This window comes from Crotalus tigris, unplaced genomic scaffold, assembly GCF_016545835.1.
Source record: "Crotalus tigris isolate CLP2741 ecotype Arizona unplaced genomic scaffold, ASM1654583v1 scf7180000017639.5415321, whole genome shotgun sequence".
Taxonomy (NCBI): domain Eukaryota; kingdom Metazoa; phylum Chordata; class Lepidosauria; order Squamata; family Viperidae; genus Crotalus; species Crotalus tigris.
In genome coordinates, this window is record NW_024096532.1 from 15,245 (window position 1) to 30,602 (window position 15,358).

The 15,358-nt window shown below is 41.3% G+C and overlaps 1 protein-coding gene across 1 annotated transcript; it reads right to left on the minus strand.

Moving 5' to 3' along the window:
* Positions 1-4,558: 4,558 nt before the first annotated feature.
* On the minus strand, positions 4,559-14,828 carry LOC120304407 (mitogen-activated protein kinase 1-like). The gene is made up of 9 exons (XM_039334905.1): positions 14,571-14,828; positions 12,795-12,977; positions 12,019-12,208; positions 11,773-11,889; positions 11,092-11,206; positions 10,751-10,882; positions 7,393-7,502; positions 7,021-7,152; positions 4,559-6,224 (listed from the first exon to the last, which is right to left on the minus strand). The coding sequence occupies exons 1-8, from the start codon at positions 14,732-14,734 to the stop codon at positions 7,033-7,035; spliced, it is 1,131 nt and encodes a 376-aa protein (XP_039190839.1). The 5' UTR covers positions 14,735-14,828; the 3' UTR covers positions 4,559-6,224; positions 7,021-7,032.
* Between the last annotated feature and the right edge of the window lie 530 nt (positions 14,829-15,358).

The window sequence follows — 15,358 nt, forward strand, 5'->3', positions numbered from 1 at the left end:
TTGAAGCTTAGTAAAAAAAATCCTTTAAAAAACTAAAACAAGAACTGAATAGCCATAATTACTCACGGTTTTAGAACTCAGAACTTAGAATAAAGGAGTTGGAAGGGATTTTGGTGATCTTTTAGTCCAACTCCCTGCTTAAGTAAGAGACCCTATACATTCTGAACAATTTTAGGTTGGGCCTCTCTTTGATAGTCTTCCATCCATTACTTCTTGTTTTGCCCTCAAGTGCTTTGGACAATAGGTTGACCCTCCCCCCCGTCTCTTTGTGCAGCCCCTCAAATATTGGAAGATTACTATCCTGTCATTCCTAGTCCTTCTCTTTGCTAGACTACACATCCAACAGTTCATGCAACTGTTCTTCATATGTTTTAGTCTCCTGCCACCTAATCATTTTTGTTGCTCTTCTTTGCATTCTTTCTAGAGTCTCAACATCTTTTTTGTACTGTGAAGACCAGAACTGGATGTAGTATTCCAAATGTGGTCTCATCTGCACAATATAAAGCAATACCATCACTTCATGTAATTTTGATAATATCCTTCTGTTGATGCAGCCTAGGACTGTACTAGCCTTTTTGGCAGCTGCAGCACACTGTTGGTACATACTTAAAGGGTTGTTAAATAGGACTTTTTAAAAAGCTTTCTCTAGAAGTGTTTGGAAATCCAATCTAGTGCCTTCTGCACACTTAACATGTGCTTTGCCACTAAGCTGGAGCACTTCACACCTGCAGTCTCCTTTTCACAGCCCAACCCAGCCAAAAGAGGAGAGTGATTCACCCAAAGCTCCCTAATGATCACGACTAAGATGCAGTTTGAACATGTGACATTGCAGCTCAAATAATGTATCCTACATCAGCGCTTAACTGTCCTCAGTTTTCTTAAGAAACAATAGCTCTACAAATGAGCAATGCATTTCAGCATTGGTGTGCTAATAAAAGACAACCAACCAGATAGGCTTGTGAAGGAGAAACATATATTCTGTCCTGCCTCTGCAACAGGTGGACTGCAGAGAAATAGAAACCTGTTCTAAAAACACCCTGCACTGGCTGATAAAGAGGGGCTAAAACTCTCTCCTTTTCTTTCTGCCAACCTTCTGCATTTAGTAAAAATATTTTGCATTGACCAAGCTTTTTAAAGAATTTCTTGAAAAGCAACAGCATTTAGAACAGTGTTCCTTCATCTTGGCAACTTGAAAATGTGCGGACTTTCAACTCCCAGAATTCTGAGAGTTGAAGTCCACATATTTTCAAGTTGCCAAGATTGAGGAACACTGGTTTTGAAGGTCTGTTTGATTTGCCCGTTTCAGCTTTTTCTCCTACCTGTTGGGGTTATGGGAGCTATAATTCCACACCCCTGGAAAATTCTTGCTTCTGGACTACTACTGAATCTCATTTCATCTCAATCTTTCTTTCTCTCTGGATTTATATATATGCATGCTTCTTGTTGAAGCTCAAGTGAGTCACACAACTTCAAGCTGTTCAACAACAAACATTCTGCCATGATTTCCTCCAATTGTTTAGATTAGAAGAAAACAATAATAAACGCTGCATCTATTGTGCCTCATAATAGAATCTGTTTACAGGCCTGCTTCACTCAGCCTGGCAAGGTGGCTGCCCTTTAAGCTTCATTTCAAACAATGCATTTTTAATATTAATAGAAACAAATGACTCTTTTCCTGGCTGGGAAAACTAGTTTTGAAGCTCCCAGATTGTTGGAAATAAATTATAGTCTCTCTTATAATAAGTTTATCCAGCTAAAATGGAGAGAAGTTTCTAGGAAAAGCACCAAGAACTGATGGTCTATATTACTTGTAGCATATTGGAGCAGAAAATTTCTGGAAAAAGCTGCCAGGAAAACAGCAGGCACTAGTCTCTGGCTGACTCCAAGGCAAACACACACTTGCACACAGAAAATAGAAAGGACTGCATTATTTATTATGTTGGTGGCGATATGCGATATTCATTGCTTCTTTTATAAGGAATATATATCTGGCCAATTGTCTTATATACCATGATATTCTAACTTTCTAATGGTATAAGGTTTTTTTTTAAAAAAGCTTATATGTATATTTGTGTGGGTACCTTGTGTGCTGCCCAGATTTGTTGAGTCTGGCAACATACAAGTTTAATTTCAGTGAAGCAGCCTAAGAGGTTTTCTGTCACCTACACCTGTTTCTGATCTAATCTTTCAGAGAACTGTGAAAGCTGCCAGTAGTTGCATTTTGTAGCTTAACCCTATGGCATCAGAGATTGGTTTTTTTAAGCATATATAAAGAAAACACCTCAAGCTGGATAGTAATAAGGAAAGTTTATTAACAAAATGAAAGCAAAGATACAATTTAGTTTGTTATCATTGGTGTCAACATTAGGAAGTGGAATGATCACCGTACAAAGACCAGGTATGTTTTGAAGCAGCCAGCACAAGCATGGAATGTCATTAAGTATTAATGAGTAAATTATGGATAATAACCTGCAAAGTAAAAGCCACAACCATAATCCCATAAACATAATAATTAGCTAGCAGACAAGATTGAGATCTGCAAGTAATGAAACCACCTTCCAGTGGCTGGGTTTTTCCTACCTTAATGATTGTCTCCTTATGGCTAAAAGGCTTCTCACGATTTAAAGTCCATTTCTCAAAAAATTGCAGTATAGGTGGGTCTATTAGCATGGCTGACTGAGGAATTCTGAGAGTTGAAGTCCACACATCTTAAAGTAAGCATATGGTTGGGAAACCCTGACTTACAAGAATGGGCTGTTATTCTTCAGCTCTTGAAGCAAACTATTTAGATCACTGAGTCTGACTGGTTTCTGCAAGAATATGCTAATGTCCTATTGTATATCTATCTTTAAGAGACCCTCAACTATGGTGATATTTCAAACATTTTCTAAAACTTTTGTTTAAGCCATGGCTTTGGAACATGATGCTTGTATGTCATGAAAAATGTCTCATATTTTGCTGCTTCTATCTTTAGATAGGGCTGGAGGAACCATACAGAGATAGCTGAGCAGCAAACAAAGGATATGGTAGCGTGCAATGTTTTGGTAATGTATTATATTTCTTTGTGGCTTGGAATTCAATCACCTTTCATTTAATCAAGTATGCTGTGATAGCCAAATAGTAAAGATAACTTCACCAGAATACAAGGAAGTGAGTATAATACCTGTAGTAAGATAATATTTGGAGTAAAGGTAATATTTGGAATCAAAACTACTCCAGGAGTGATGGTAGAGAAGGGCAACTAGATTTAGGCTAAAAAAAAATCTGAGTTTCCCGTACCTTTTTGCTCCCATCTAGTGGTCCTCTGGATGGATCTGGTTTTAATTTCAAAACCAATTAACACCAATTTATGGCTTTTGTATTGCAGGAAGTATTTAATTTGTACAAGTTTTCTAGTTCTCAGTCATATGTGGAATACAAGTTTATCAACCTTCTGCAGAATCCAAGTTGAGAAACAGTGGAGACAAGATCTTTATTGTTGACTATCCATTTTTGCCAGTATATCCTGTCTTGAAATCCTTACATCACAAGCAGTTTCCTTCCTTTTAACAGTAATAAATAACAATCCCAGTTAATCACCAAAGGCACTGTACATTTCCTAAGCAATTACTATAGCCATTAGATGTGCAGATATCCCTAATTAGCATATGAACCACATTGAGCTGACAAACCAGTTCTTAATTCTTTCTTATAGCCCAACTCTAGGTATCTGTTTAATGTACTTACAGTGTATTTTATCTGGAAACCTCATTCAGGTTGGCTCTGAAATAACTAGGTTATTCATAGAAGGGGGACAACTTTGTGATGCAAAGGATGGCATTTCCAGTGTGATGCTTGTTCTCTTACTCTGGCAACATCCTGGTTAGGTATGATGTATGAGATCATATTACATCCCCGATAAAAGCACTTTGTTATTAACATGGCCATTTTGTCTCTGAGAAAAATGTGAAGTTGATTTTAAAAATACACAGCTAGGTTGACAACATTCCTCTGAGGTGTGCTCACAATTGCCACGAGATTATCTGTAGCACCTTCTTTGTATAGGCAACCGGCTTACAGCTTTTTGTTCAGTAACCAGTCAAAGTTACACAGCACTGAAAAAAAGTGATATATGATCATTTTTCACTCTTCCGATTGTAGCAGCATCCCCACGATCACGTGATCAAAATTTGGACGCCTGGCAACTGGCATATATTTACGATGGTGGCAGTGTCCCAGAGTCATGTGATCATCTTTTGGGATCTTCTGACAAGCAAAGTCAATGGGGAAGCCAGATTCATTTACAACCGTGTTACTAACTTAATAACTGTAGTGGTTCATATGACAACTGTGACAGGAAAGGTTGTAAAATGGGAAAAAACTCATTTAACAACCATCTTGCTTAGTAATGGAAATTTTGGGCTCAATTGTGCTCATAAGTCAAGGACTACCTGTATTCACCCTGATCTCTGAAATATGATGCCTACTCAGGTTATTGACATTGTAACTGCTTTTTAAAAAGGGGCTCTAATTTAACAATCTGTTCCTCCCAACCCCCAAATTAAGACGTAACAGCCACTGAAGGAATAAAGGAATGATTTATTTTAGGTCTTTATACAATCCAAAGCAGAGAAGGATGGAGAAGCATTAATTCCCTTTAATGCAAGTTCCTTCAAATGGCAACACACCCTAGGAAGAAAGCTCACTGCATATCATCACAGCTAGGACAAGCAGGCAATGCTGTCTGAACACAGAAGCTTCTCCTTCATTCAAGTGGAAAGTTAAGGGAAACAAAACAAAACAAACAAACAAACAAACAAAAAACCACATCCCAAATCCCATTGTTCTGCTTAGAGCATTTCTCATCTTTGAGAACTGGAATTTTCAGGAAAAACAACCGTCCAAATTGTTACTGAAAAATGGCACACATGGGAGGGGACAGATGGGGCCATCTGAGCAGCAGTTTTCCTGCAAAAGCTAACTTTCAAGGGGGTAGTGGTTCATTTCCACTCATGACAGTGAACACCCACACAACGCCCTGAATTTCTCAAAAAAACCCACAAAACTTTCTACCTGGTACAGTCTGGTGGTTTTGGGGCAGCAGGACTATCCCTTTAGAAAACAGAGCTGTGATCAGTGACTTTTCCATTCACACTTGTCCCAAACTGTTAAGTTCCACTCCTTAAGGGTCTTTGCTTTTCATGAAGAGGGAGTCAAAAATCGGCATTTAAAAATATTGAGAAAGGAATGGAGCGGGCAGCCATGTTAGTTCGTAGCAGCAAGAAGACAAAGTGCTGTGCCATTGCAGAGGCCGGCTGATTTCTCAAGGTATGCAGCGGTTTACACACATACGCACACTCACCCAATTTATTAAATGCAAGGGCGGAGAAGGAAGGCAGACAATGAAAAATCTTAAGTCTCTAGGTTGAGGAAGCAGAAGAAATGTAAGGACTTCCTTTTCATCTTCACGGTTTCTTACACAACAATTAGAAACGGAGGGAAAGATATTTTGTCACTCTCAGACCAGACACTTTTTCCCCCTCATCACAGGATCTTTCCTTGCTTTGCATTTCAGAAGTTCCTTAAAATGACCCACCAAGGTCGGATGTGCATTTCAGGTGTTTCAAAAGTGGCATAAATCAGTTGATAAAACACCAGCACAGACATGCCCTCTATTTCTGCAGGAAGGAATCAAGGCTCCTGGATTCTTAAGGTGTGTGGCAGAAAAGCTGGGTAGTCAGAGAGTTTAAGATTTTGCTCCCAGTTTTCAAAATGTAGTGGGGTTCAGAGGATTACAGAAGATACAAAGGGTTTGTCCAGGAACCAGGATTTGATTTCAGTTGCCCTTGCTAATAATGCCCAAGGGATCAGAAAATGGCCCTGCTAAAATAGGATTAGTTTATTAACTCATTAACAAAGACAGTAAAATGCCAAAAAAGGAGATGACACCCTTTTCGTTACTTTGAAAAGGGATAAAGGGATGGGAGACTGTTTTCTTTTCCCTCCAGTACGGAGGGAGCAGCCCCCCCTTCCCCAACCTGGGCACCAGGGTCTCACTCCAACACATCACATTAAGGAGGTCCAGAGATGGGTTACCAGGGTTCACAGCCACGTAGCAAAGCGCAGTTGTACAGCAAGTCTACAGGGGCACCCTGGAGTTGGTACCCCTGAATCTTGTGCTCCCCTCAACATTCCAAAGGGGGAGCTGGGTACAGTCCCGAATCATCTCCCGGTGAAGCAGCGACCTGAAAGAGGAAGGGATCGCATGAAGATTCACCTGCTGGTGCCTGGGAGGCCTTGACCACAGCTCAGTTATCTATGGTTTCTTGTACATTAAGTTATAGCCACATTTCATCACTGAATATCAATATGTTATAAAACACAGATGTATCATAAACAGCTCTTTTCTCTTGCCATAAAGGATTATCGGCCCAGGAGAAGAGCTGTGGCTTAACACCCTCTGGAACATCAAACTCTCTGAGATAAGATCAGTCCCCAACTTAGCCTTCCAGAAGGGCCTTAAAACCTGGCCCTGCGGATTGATGTGAGGCAGATGGGGGCATTCCAGACTCAAGGCGGGTAGTGGACAGAGAGAAGATTCCAGCTCCACCCTGTTTGTATTTTGCCTCCTTCCTTAGCTACCTTTCTTAATTTTAATATTAATATCTATCATTTTAATATTTTTCTTATGTTTTATACTATTTTTATTTGTTGTAAGCCCCCAAAGAGTCACCAGAGGGCAAGATGGACAGCATATAAATTTAATAAATAAATAAGCCCATGGGGATACCAGGGCATCTGCTGATCTTTTTGAACAGGGCTGCTGTTTATCCCACTTGTTTCAAGAGTAAAATCGGCAAATTGATTCTTCCGAGGCAAAGGGCTCTGGGAATGGTGCCTTGCTTGAAAAAAACCCTCCTCAGATTTACAATGTCATGATCGGGATAGGACTCATAGGTTACCTCCCAGGTTGAAGGATTTTCTGAGGGAGGGGGCTAAATTAACCACCCTTGAAGATGAACAGCTATACCTGCCACTGACCTGAACAGGCTCTCAGGGCCCTTGATAGGCAGGCTGGAATCGTGCAGTTTCTTCAAATATCAGTTCTTTCAGCTTTTCTTTGGGCAAGTCATCCAGCTCCATATCGAACCTGAACGGTTCCTCAGCAACTGGCTAGTGTGGGGTAAAGAGAGAGAAAAAAAACAATGTAGAAATTCTGCTTCCCAGTCACATTAAGGCCATGACTTTCTGCCCCCTTCCCCAGTCATCCTTTTAAAACAGAGGTCTTCAAACTTGGCCCTTTTATGACTTGTGGACCAACTCCCAGAATTCCTCAGGCAGGCAAGTCATAAAAGGGCCAAGTTTGAAGACTCCTGTTTTAAAAGAACGACTCTCTTCCAAGAAAACCCGCACCTCATCTGAGGGGTCGTAGTACTGCTCGAGGTAAGGGTGCGCCAAAGACTCCTCCACTGTAATACGCTTATTGGGGTTAAAGGTCAACATTTTATCCAGCAGGTCCAGAGCTGAAAGAGATAAAAAAGTGAAAGGATGCAGGATCAGCTGCTGGACAACACATGCCAACAAGAAGATTCCATTTTGTTTAGGAAAGGGACGGTTGCAATATACCCCCCAGTGGTAGCAGAGAGCAATGCAGGAAACATTTGGTTTCTGAGATCATCTGTCTCAGCAAGCAGATGGTCTGGAGACTGAGTGGGAGGGCTTGTCCTCCCCAAAAGAAAAGCCCTGCTGATTCAGACCAGGAATCTGAGCCAGCACCCTCTGTAAAGCACACAACTCTCCCACAAAACAAAAGCAGAGTGCCTCCGAAGTGGATGACAGCCTGTGTTTTTCAAACTTGGCAACTTAAAATGTGTGGACTTCAACTCCCAGAATTCCCTAGCCAACATGCTGGGAGTTGGTCCAGGCATCTTAAAGATGCCAAGACTGAAAAACATTGATTTAAACCAGGAGTAGTCAACCTTGGCTCTTTTATGACTCGTGGACTTCAACTCCCAGAATTCCTGAGCCACCATGGCTCAGCTTGGAAACCTCTCCTTTTCCCCTCAGCATGGCTGGCTCAGGAATTCTGGGAGTTGAAGTCCACGAATCATAAAAGAGCCAAGGTTGATTACCCCTGATTTAAACAGTGGCCACCCCTATGAGTAGAAACATAGTTATCACAGTTACTATAAATTATGTTTTACTTGCTTTCAAAATGATTGAAGTTACTGACCAATACTTCTCATCTCTTCTTATGTGGCCATAAATCACATATAAATTATAATTTTATGTGAAACAGATCTTCCACTTCTTTGTTCAAAATCTTTGTTGCTAATTTAATCTACTATCTGCAAATCAGAGCACTGTATCAAAAAAATCAATTCACCTCAATTCAAAGATCATCTTCCTCAACTCACTTTTCTTCCTCAAGAACTCCAATCTTTTCCTAGCCCCCCACCCTTAACCAATTTTGTTGTCTTCTCCAGCTGTTAATTCAATTTTTGAAATGAGACAATCCAGAACTAAAAGGTAGTGCAAGCCTAGCTAGAAATATTCTTACATGTGGCAAATACTGATACTTTTCTCTTTAATCTTTTTTTTTATAATTTGAAGTTTTTCATTTTACTATAGCATCCTGAATTCATATGTACAATGATTACATCTCTAATAGAAGTTAAAGTTAACTTTCCTGGTTATTCACAGTCTATTCAGATCCCTAAGTCTATTTATCTTAACTCTTATTTAGGAAATAAATAAGTCTAGCAGGATCTTTACACCAATATTTTCCACTTTGTACTGACGGTGCTGCCTCATGTCTGACTGGGAAAGACATTTACATAAAAGCTGGATTAACAAATGATGGCCAGAACAGACAATAAAAGATAAAGAGGTTTTGAAAACTGATGTCTGCTGGAAAGAAATGATTTCAGGGAAGACATACGGAATTGGGCAACAGAAACAGGGTGAATCACATGAAAGTAAGTTTCTATACACCAGTGTTATTTACCACCTATAATTTCTTGTATTTTTGTCCTCTGAAAGGATAACATAAACAGGAGACCTTGTACTGAAGCTTTTTTTTTTTTTTTTTTGTGTGTGTGTGTGTGTGATTCTGGAGATGGTTAATGAACTATGAGCCGAGTTAGAGTGCAGTACTGCAGGCCACTTTAGCTGACTGTGTTCAGCAGGTCAGCAGTTCAAATCTCACCGGCTCAAGGTTGACTCAGCCTTCCATCCTTCCGAGGTAGGTAAAATGAGGACCCAGATTGTTGAGGGCAATGTAAATATATATATATATACATTGCTTACTGGTGTATACCGCTTAGAGAGTGCTTGCACTTAAAGCGGTATATAAGTCACATAAATAAATAAATAAACAAACTAAGACCCCACCTCCTCCCCTTGTGCATCTTGCTCCTTTCCTTGCCATCTGGTGAATTTTAAATCAATTGTAATGTTAATATTTAGAGTTTTAACATTTTAAAGTTTAATCTTATTTTTTATGATTCTAAGCTTCCTTGAATCACTTCTAGGCAAGATAAGCAACAAATAAGTTTAATAAATAAATACAACATACTGTCTAATATGTAATAATGTTACTATGTATCATATAATAGTATAATGTAAATAAGGTTGAATGTCAGGGCACTCCTAGTCTACTTAGAATCCCCTTCTATCGCCAAAGCAAAATCATTTGATCTCTGAGGTTTAACGCAACATTTTGTCCAAAAAAAGGAACCAAACTTTTGGCCCTCTTCCAGTAACATTACTTCACCACCACCACATACCCTGTATCCTTCAACCACAAAAAAATTGCCTGCTTCTGTTACAGATTAAGCTGCTCTGCGAACCAGCTGTATTTGAAAAACTATACATCAATGTCACATAAGAGAACTTCTAAAAGCTTTTAGAATTAGTTTAAGGTACTTTGCATATTTTTCTCTTACCCCTTCAGCATGTATCTTCCACTGAAAGCTGGGAATGATGCTGACTGTAGTATATACATTTAAACATTATGTATTGAAGAAGGCTGATCTAGAATGTGTTTTTGCGAATGGTGAGGTACAACTTAAAAGAGAAAGGAAGTCAGTCTTCCTGCCCTGAGTTATAGAGAATGCACATTTCAGCACAGGCTGCTTAAATGATAAGAGTTCATTTTCTTGCTAATCCTTATTGGAACGTAACAGCCTACATCTGGGGTGGGGAACAATGGCCCTTTTATGACTTGTGGACTTCAACTCCCAGAATTCCTGAGCCAGCCATTTAGGCCATAGTTCCCCACCTCTGGCCTAAATGAAAGAAGACATGGAGCCATTCTGCCTATACTGTACCATGTGTGCTGTTTTAGGCAACTAAATTTTCACACCATTCAGTTTTTGCATAAAGATCTCTAACTACATTAAAAAGGACAGCCAGTTTCTAAATGACGAAGTGTACAAATGTCTTTGCCCAAACTGGGCCCTACTATGGATGGGTGGCTAGGTGAAAATTTTACAGTTGAGGATATAGAAATTTAACTTTTAAATAAAGTAACAGTGGGAAGTTTATTAACAGATCATACAGATGGGCTCCTCCATATCTAAAGTGTGCAATTAAAAAAAAAACTGATGTCAGAACATTGGTTTCGATGGAACATTAACAGTGCCTACCAAGCTACAAATGGCTGAAGAATTCTGGCCTGTCAGCCAGTGGCTGATGATTGATTTATCAACAAAGAGCCAAACATGCCAAAGGACGAAGCTGTGCATTTTCAGCCTTCTTTCTCCCTTACCTGTGGGATCAGCCTTTGGGAACAGTTTAGCCCAAGGGACTTTGGGCTTTTGAGGCAATGACTGGAGATAATTGCGCGCCTTCGTGTTGATGATGCAGTTCAGGTCATCCTGAGATGGGGAACCCAAAATACCTGTAGAGATGAGTGGAGAGAGAGCCATTGCATATCTAGGATATTGCAAGCCCTAGAGGAGAAATGGGCATTAAAGTTATAATGGGGAGGCCTTATGCAACAGGAGAAAGGTAAAATCTGTTACACAGCTGATTCAAGAGGTTGCTCAGAACAAGTCTTTTTCCTAGGCTACCCCGTCAAAGGCTTTGCTGAGTCGCCTTCCCTCTTACCCAGGATGTGGTTCAGCTGGTCCAGATAGTGCTTGCCAGGAAAGATAGGTCGATTTGACAGCATCTCAGCCAAGATGCAACCCACTGACCATATATCAATGGACTTAGTGTAGCCCTGGGAAGGGGGAGAAGACACAGAAATAGAAGCTGAGGATTTCTGACTGATCCCACTCTGCTCTCAGCTGCTACCAGGCCATGCATAGTCATCTTTTTATTGACATGGATGTGTTTCCTTCCTAATAAATAAACTTTTCAGTTTAATGTAAGAGAGGCAGCTTAAACTGCGGACCCAGCAAAGGAAACCTTTTCAGGAAAACATTAAGCTTCTGCAGCCTAGTCTATGCATCAGTCTTCCTCATACTAGCATCCTTCAGTTAGGCCTCTGTGTGGGATAGGTATGCTAGAATTGCTGTGGTAATTTGTACAAGTGAAAGAAAATATAAGACATGTGATATTGTGGTTCCACTGAACATTGAAACTTTATAAATATCCATTTACCAGGATGATCTGGTTTTGGAATTGTGCTACAAGTTAATCATGTTGCCTTTATGGCTACGCAAGGGGTTACCTTTTCTTTTTTTGAGATGCTGGGAAACTTCACGCTCAACTAAACTGGAGACATAACAAATGCGCTTTTTAGGTGTTCTGGCTAACATGTTCTATTCATTTTGCTTAACTTACCTTGGAATTAAGCATGATTTCAGGAGCTCGATACCAGCGAGTGGCAACATACTCTGTTAAGAATCCTGTGTGATCGTGGTCTGGATCAGCAATTCGGGCTAAGCCAAAATCACAGATCTGTAAGAAGAGAGAGAACCATGGAGTGGCAACCCCCAAATAAATGGAGAATTAATTGCACTGCAGAATGAAGCAGGGAAGAGATTGTTGGCAAGTACAGAAGGCCTAGCAAAAGATTTAGAATGCCACCTTCAGGTCACATGTGGTGTTGATGAGAAGATTGCTGGGCTTCAAATCCCTATGAAGCACATTGGCAGAGTGAATGTATTTCAGCCCTCGAAGAATCTGATAGAGAAAGTAGCAGATATGGTCGTTGCTGAGCTGCTGGGTCTTCAGAAGCTTATAGAGATCTGTCTCCATCAAATCCTGAACTATATATCTGAAAAAAGACAAATAATACCCCTCTCCACCAGGAAAGGGGAAGGAAGGGAAGCTGTCAAGGAAAGTAACTTCCTGCAAAGAAGGCAGCATCTCTACAAATGGTCAGATAAATGATAACAGTGGCCACAAATTGAATTTGCTTTTAATAGCTCAATTAAAACCAGAAAAAAATAACTGAAGCCAGATTCACACCATGTTCAATTCATCTCCTGTATAAAGTAGATCATCATCGCTTTACTAGCTGCTGTATAAAAATAAAGGGATGTGACTAAAACAGCATTCTTAATTTTAGAGGACATAAGAGAATAAGAGATAATCGTTTCATAAGTCCAATTATTAAGAAAGCAATACCTGGTGCCATGCCAGGAGGCAAATGGAAGCCAGCCAGATGCTGGCATAATCATACCCTATTTTACATCATTGTATTCAGAAGGAGCTAAAGCTTCTAAGCAGTGCATTTCATTAAAAATGGACCAGAATAAGATTGAATAGATTATTATAGAACATTTTCTCTGTGCATACACCTTTCTCCAAACAGACCTCCTTCCACACATGAAAAGACACAAGATGGTTTGCAAGGATACACATCACGCATCTGATCAATGGTAGGTGCACGAAGAATGTCATTAATGCCAATGACATTTTCATGCTTGAAGCGCAGAAGTATCTTGATCTCTCGCAGTGTGCGTTGGCAGTATGTCTGGTGCTCAAAAGGACTGATCTTTTTGATCGCAGCTCGGATCTTGTTGACGTGATCATATGCCGAGCTGTTCAGAAACAAAGGCAAATGCATACCAGAGTCCTCAATATATTTTTACTTAATTGCTACAGCTGCCCATCTCAGACAAGTGACTCTATAATCTTTTACTATAAAAACTGATAAATCATTTCACTCTCCAATAGAGGAGGATCCCTCTAGAAATTCACAACAAGAAGAAACATTCTATACACAAGATAATCCATTAGAATGCTTGAATATTTTTTATTTTTGGACAAAAGAGCAAAGGAAGGAATGAGAAAACACTAATAACACATTATACCAATGTGGGACAACAACTATTATGATCTGAGAAAGAGCTGGCTGTTGCCAAGGTTACGGAACAGAAGTGAAACCTCTGAGATCTCAACAGCAGATAGGTTTTGTAAATCTAGAAAACTGGGTTATTTGATAAGTATATCATGCAAATACAATTATCACCATCAAATACACATTCTACCACAGAAACACTTGGGGATGTATGTGTGTTGCTCTGATTAATACAAAGTACATTAGTTCCAAACCTACACAGATCATATTATGAGCAATAAAAAATGGACTATTACAGAATATGGAAAGTCTGATACGAGACTCAAGTTACTGATGTTAAACAAATGGCTGTTTGGAATATTTCAGCAAACATGTTGAGAATCATCGTAGCAACAGTGCAGCACTCAAGACAGTGCTGCCTACTATAGCCTAGCTTTAATGTAAACCAAATGCTGAACAGAACATAGAAGCCAGCAGGTATTATAATTAGATCAATTAGTATCTATATGACACTTAGCATAATTGGTGAAAATAGATCTGCCCTGAACAGATAGTGATCTAAACAGGCCAGACACTGGTTGAGGTTGACACCTGGTGGGGGCTGCTGTGCAGCTTAGTAACCATAATGCATAAAGATTTATTGGAGAGATAACAGGCTTGCCAACACTTTAAAGAAATGGTGGGGGTGGGGCTCTGTGATTTATGGAACTAAATAAAGTTCATCAGGCTGTTTTACTGAACCTGCTGCACCCAGAGAGAAAAGAAAAGTGTTGGCGGTTTTGTTTTTTTTTGCCTCTCGACACTGACAAGTACAAAAAGTATACCAGTTATTGGTAATAAACCAACTCCAGGCTGCAAGGCACCCCTAAGCCTTTCACAGGAAATCTGCAAATATTGGCACAGGAAGATAACAGCCTGCGAAGGCTGATTTCGGGCAGGCGCTCGGAATACAACAATGACTTGGCAGGGCTGGCTGCGTTGACTGTTTGGGTTTTAGAAGCCAGATTTGACAGCAAGCCTCTGCAACGCGCCCTGCAACGGAACGGAGCAAGAGGCCGGGTGCGGAAGGAAAAGGCCCGGCGGGCAGGGACCCTTAAGGGAGTTGGGGCACAGGGGGAGGGGAAAGAAAGCAAGTTCCAGATCAAGCAAAGTAACATGCACCCTTGCAGGACTTTTCGGTAACTAAGAAACAACATGGCGGAAGCTTTTAAAAGAGGGTACGGTGGCCGCGCGAAGCCAGTTTGTAGGAAGAGGCACGCCAGACCAATCTCGGACGTTTCGCCTAGGTATGGCTCCCGTTCAGGGCCAATCTGCAGGGCTCGCGCTCGCTTACCAGACCATGCCGTACGCCCCCTCGCCGATGTACTGCAGGTCCGTATAACGTGGTCCCACGTCAAATGCCTGCCCTTTTACTGTCTCCACTCCCAGCCTTGGCACTCCAGGCACCGGCACGGCTCCCGCCCCGCCCGGGGCCGCTGTCGCCGCTGCTGCAGCCATGGCTGATCTAATCAAGAAGCTCCCGCAGCCGCTCCTATCCCCGCTTTACCCGGAACCGACACCGCCCGACAACACCGCGCATGCGTTCGTTGAAGAAACAGTAAGAAAAGCACTGCCCATGCGCTCTTCGGGAGCTGCGGCTGGAGCTGCTTCAAACAGCGCATGCGTCCGCGTTGCCTACTGGAGCTGTGCGGGCCGCGGCGCGTCTGGATTGGATAGAAATGTCAGGAGCCCAACCCGGAAGCGCCGCGCCCAAAACATTCCACACCACGATGAGGTCCCACCCTCGGGCTCGCGCGCGCTTGACTCCCATTGGGCCCCGCCTTTTGGCTCAGCGCGCCTCCAATCCTCTTCTTGATGCTGCGCATCTGCATTTTAAGAGCTTTTAAGAGATGCTTTCCCTCCGTCCAAATCCTGGGTTCGAATCCCGAAATGGGAATGGAAAGTGGTGCACGGCACGAGTTCCCTGGTTAACTTAGCCACGATCCACTTAAGCCAGGTTTCTGATTACGCAAGACCCACTGAACCGGGCGCTAAGTGCTAGAACTATGCAGCGATCCAACTTGGAAAACAGAACGACAATTCGGGAGTGATGCCTGTCGCACCTGTTGACTGCTCCTTCCA

Excerpts from the sequence above, each read along its gene's own strand:
- LOC120304407 (XM_039334905.1), bottom strand. The coding sequence starts at position 14,734 with ATGGCTGCAGCAGCGGCGACAGCGGCCCCGGGCGGGGCGGGAGCCGTG. Across the intron at positions 12,209-12,794 it reads ATTGATCAGATGCGTGATGT|ATATATAGTTCAGGATTTGA; the intron begins GTATCCTTGCAA and ends GTCTTTTTTCAG. Across the intron at positions 11,207-11,772 it reads AAATCATGCTTAATTCCAAG|GGCTACACTAAGTCCATTGA; the intron begins GTAAGTTAAGCA and ends CCCCCTTCCCAG.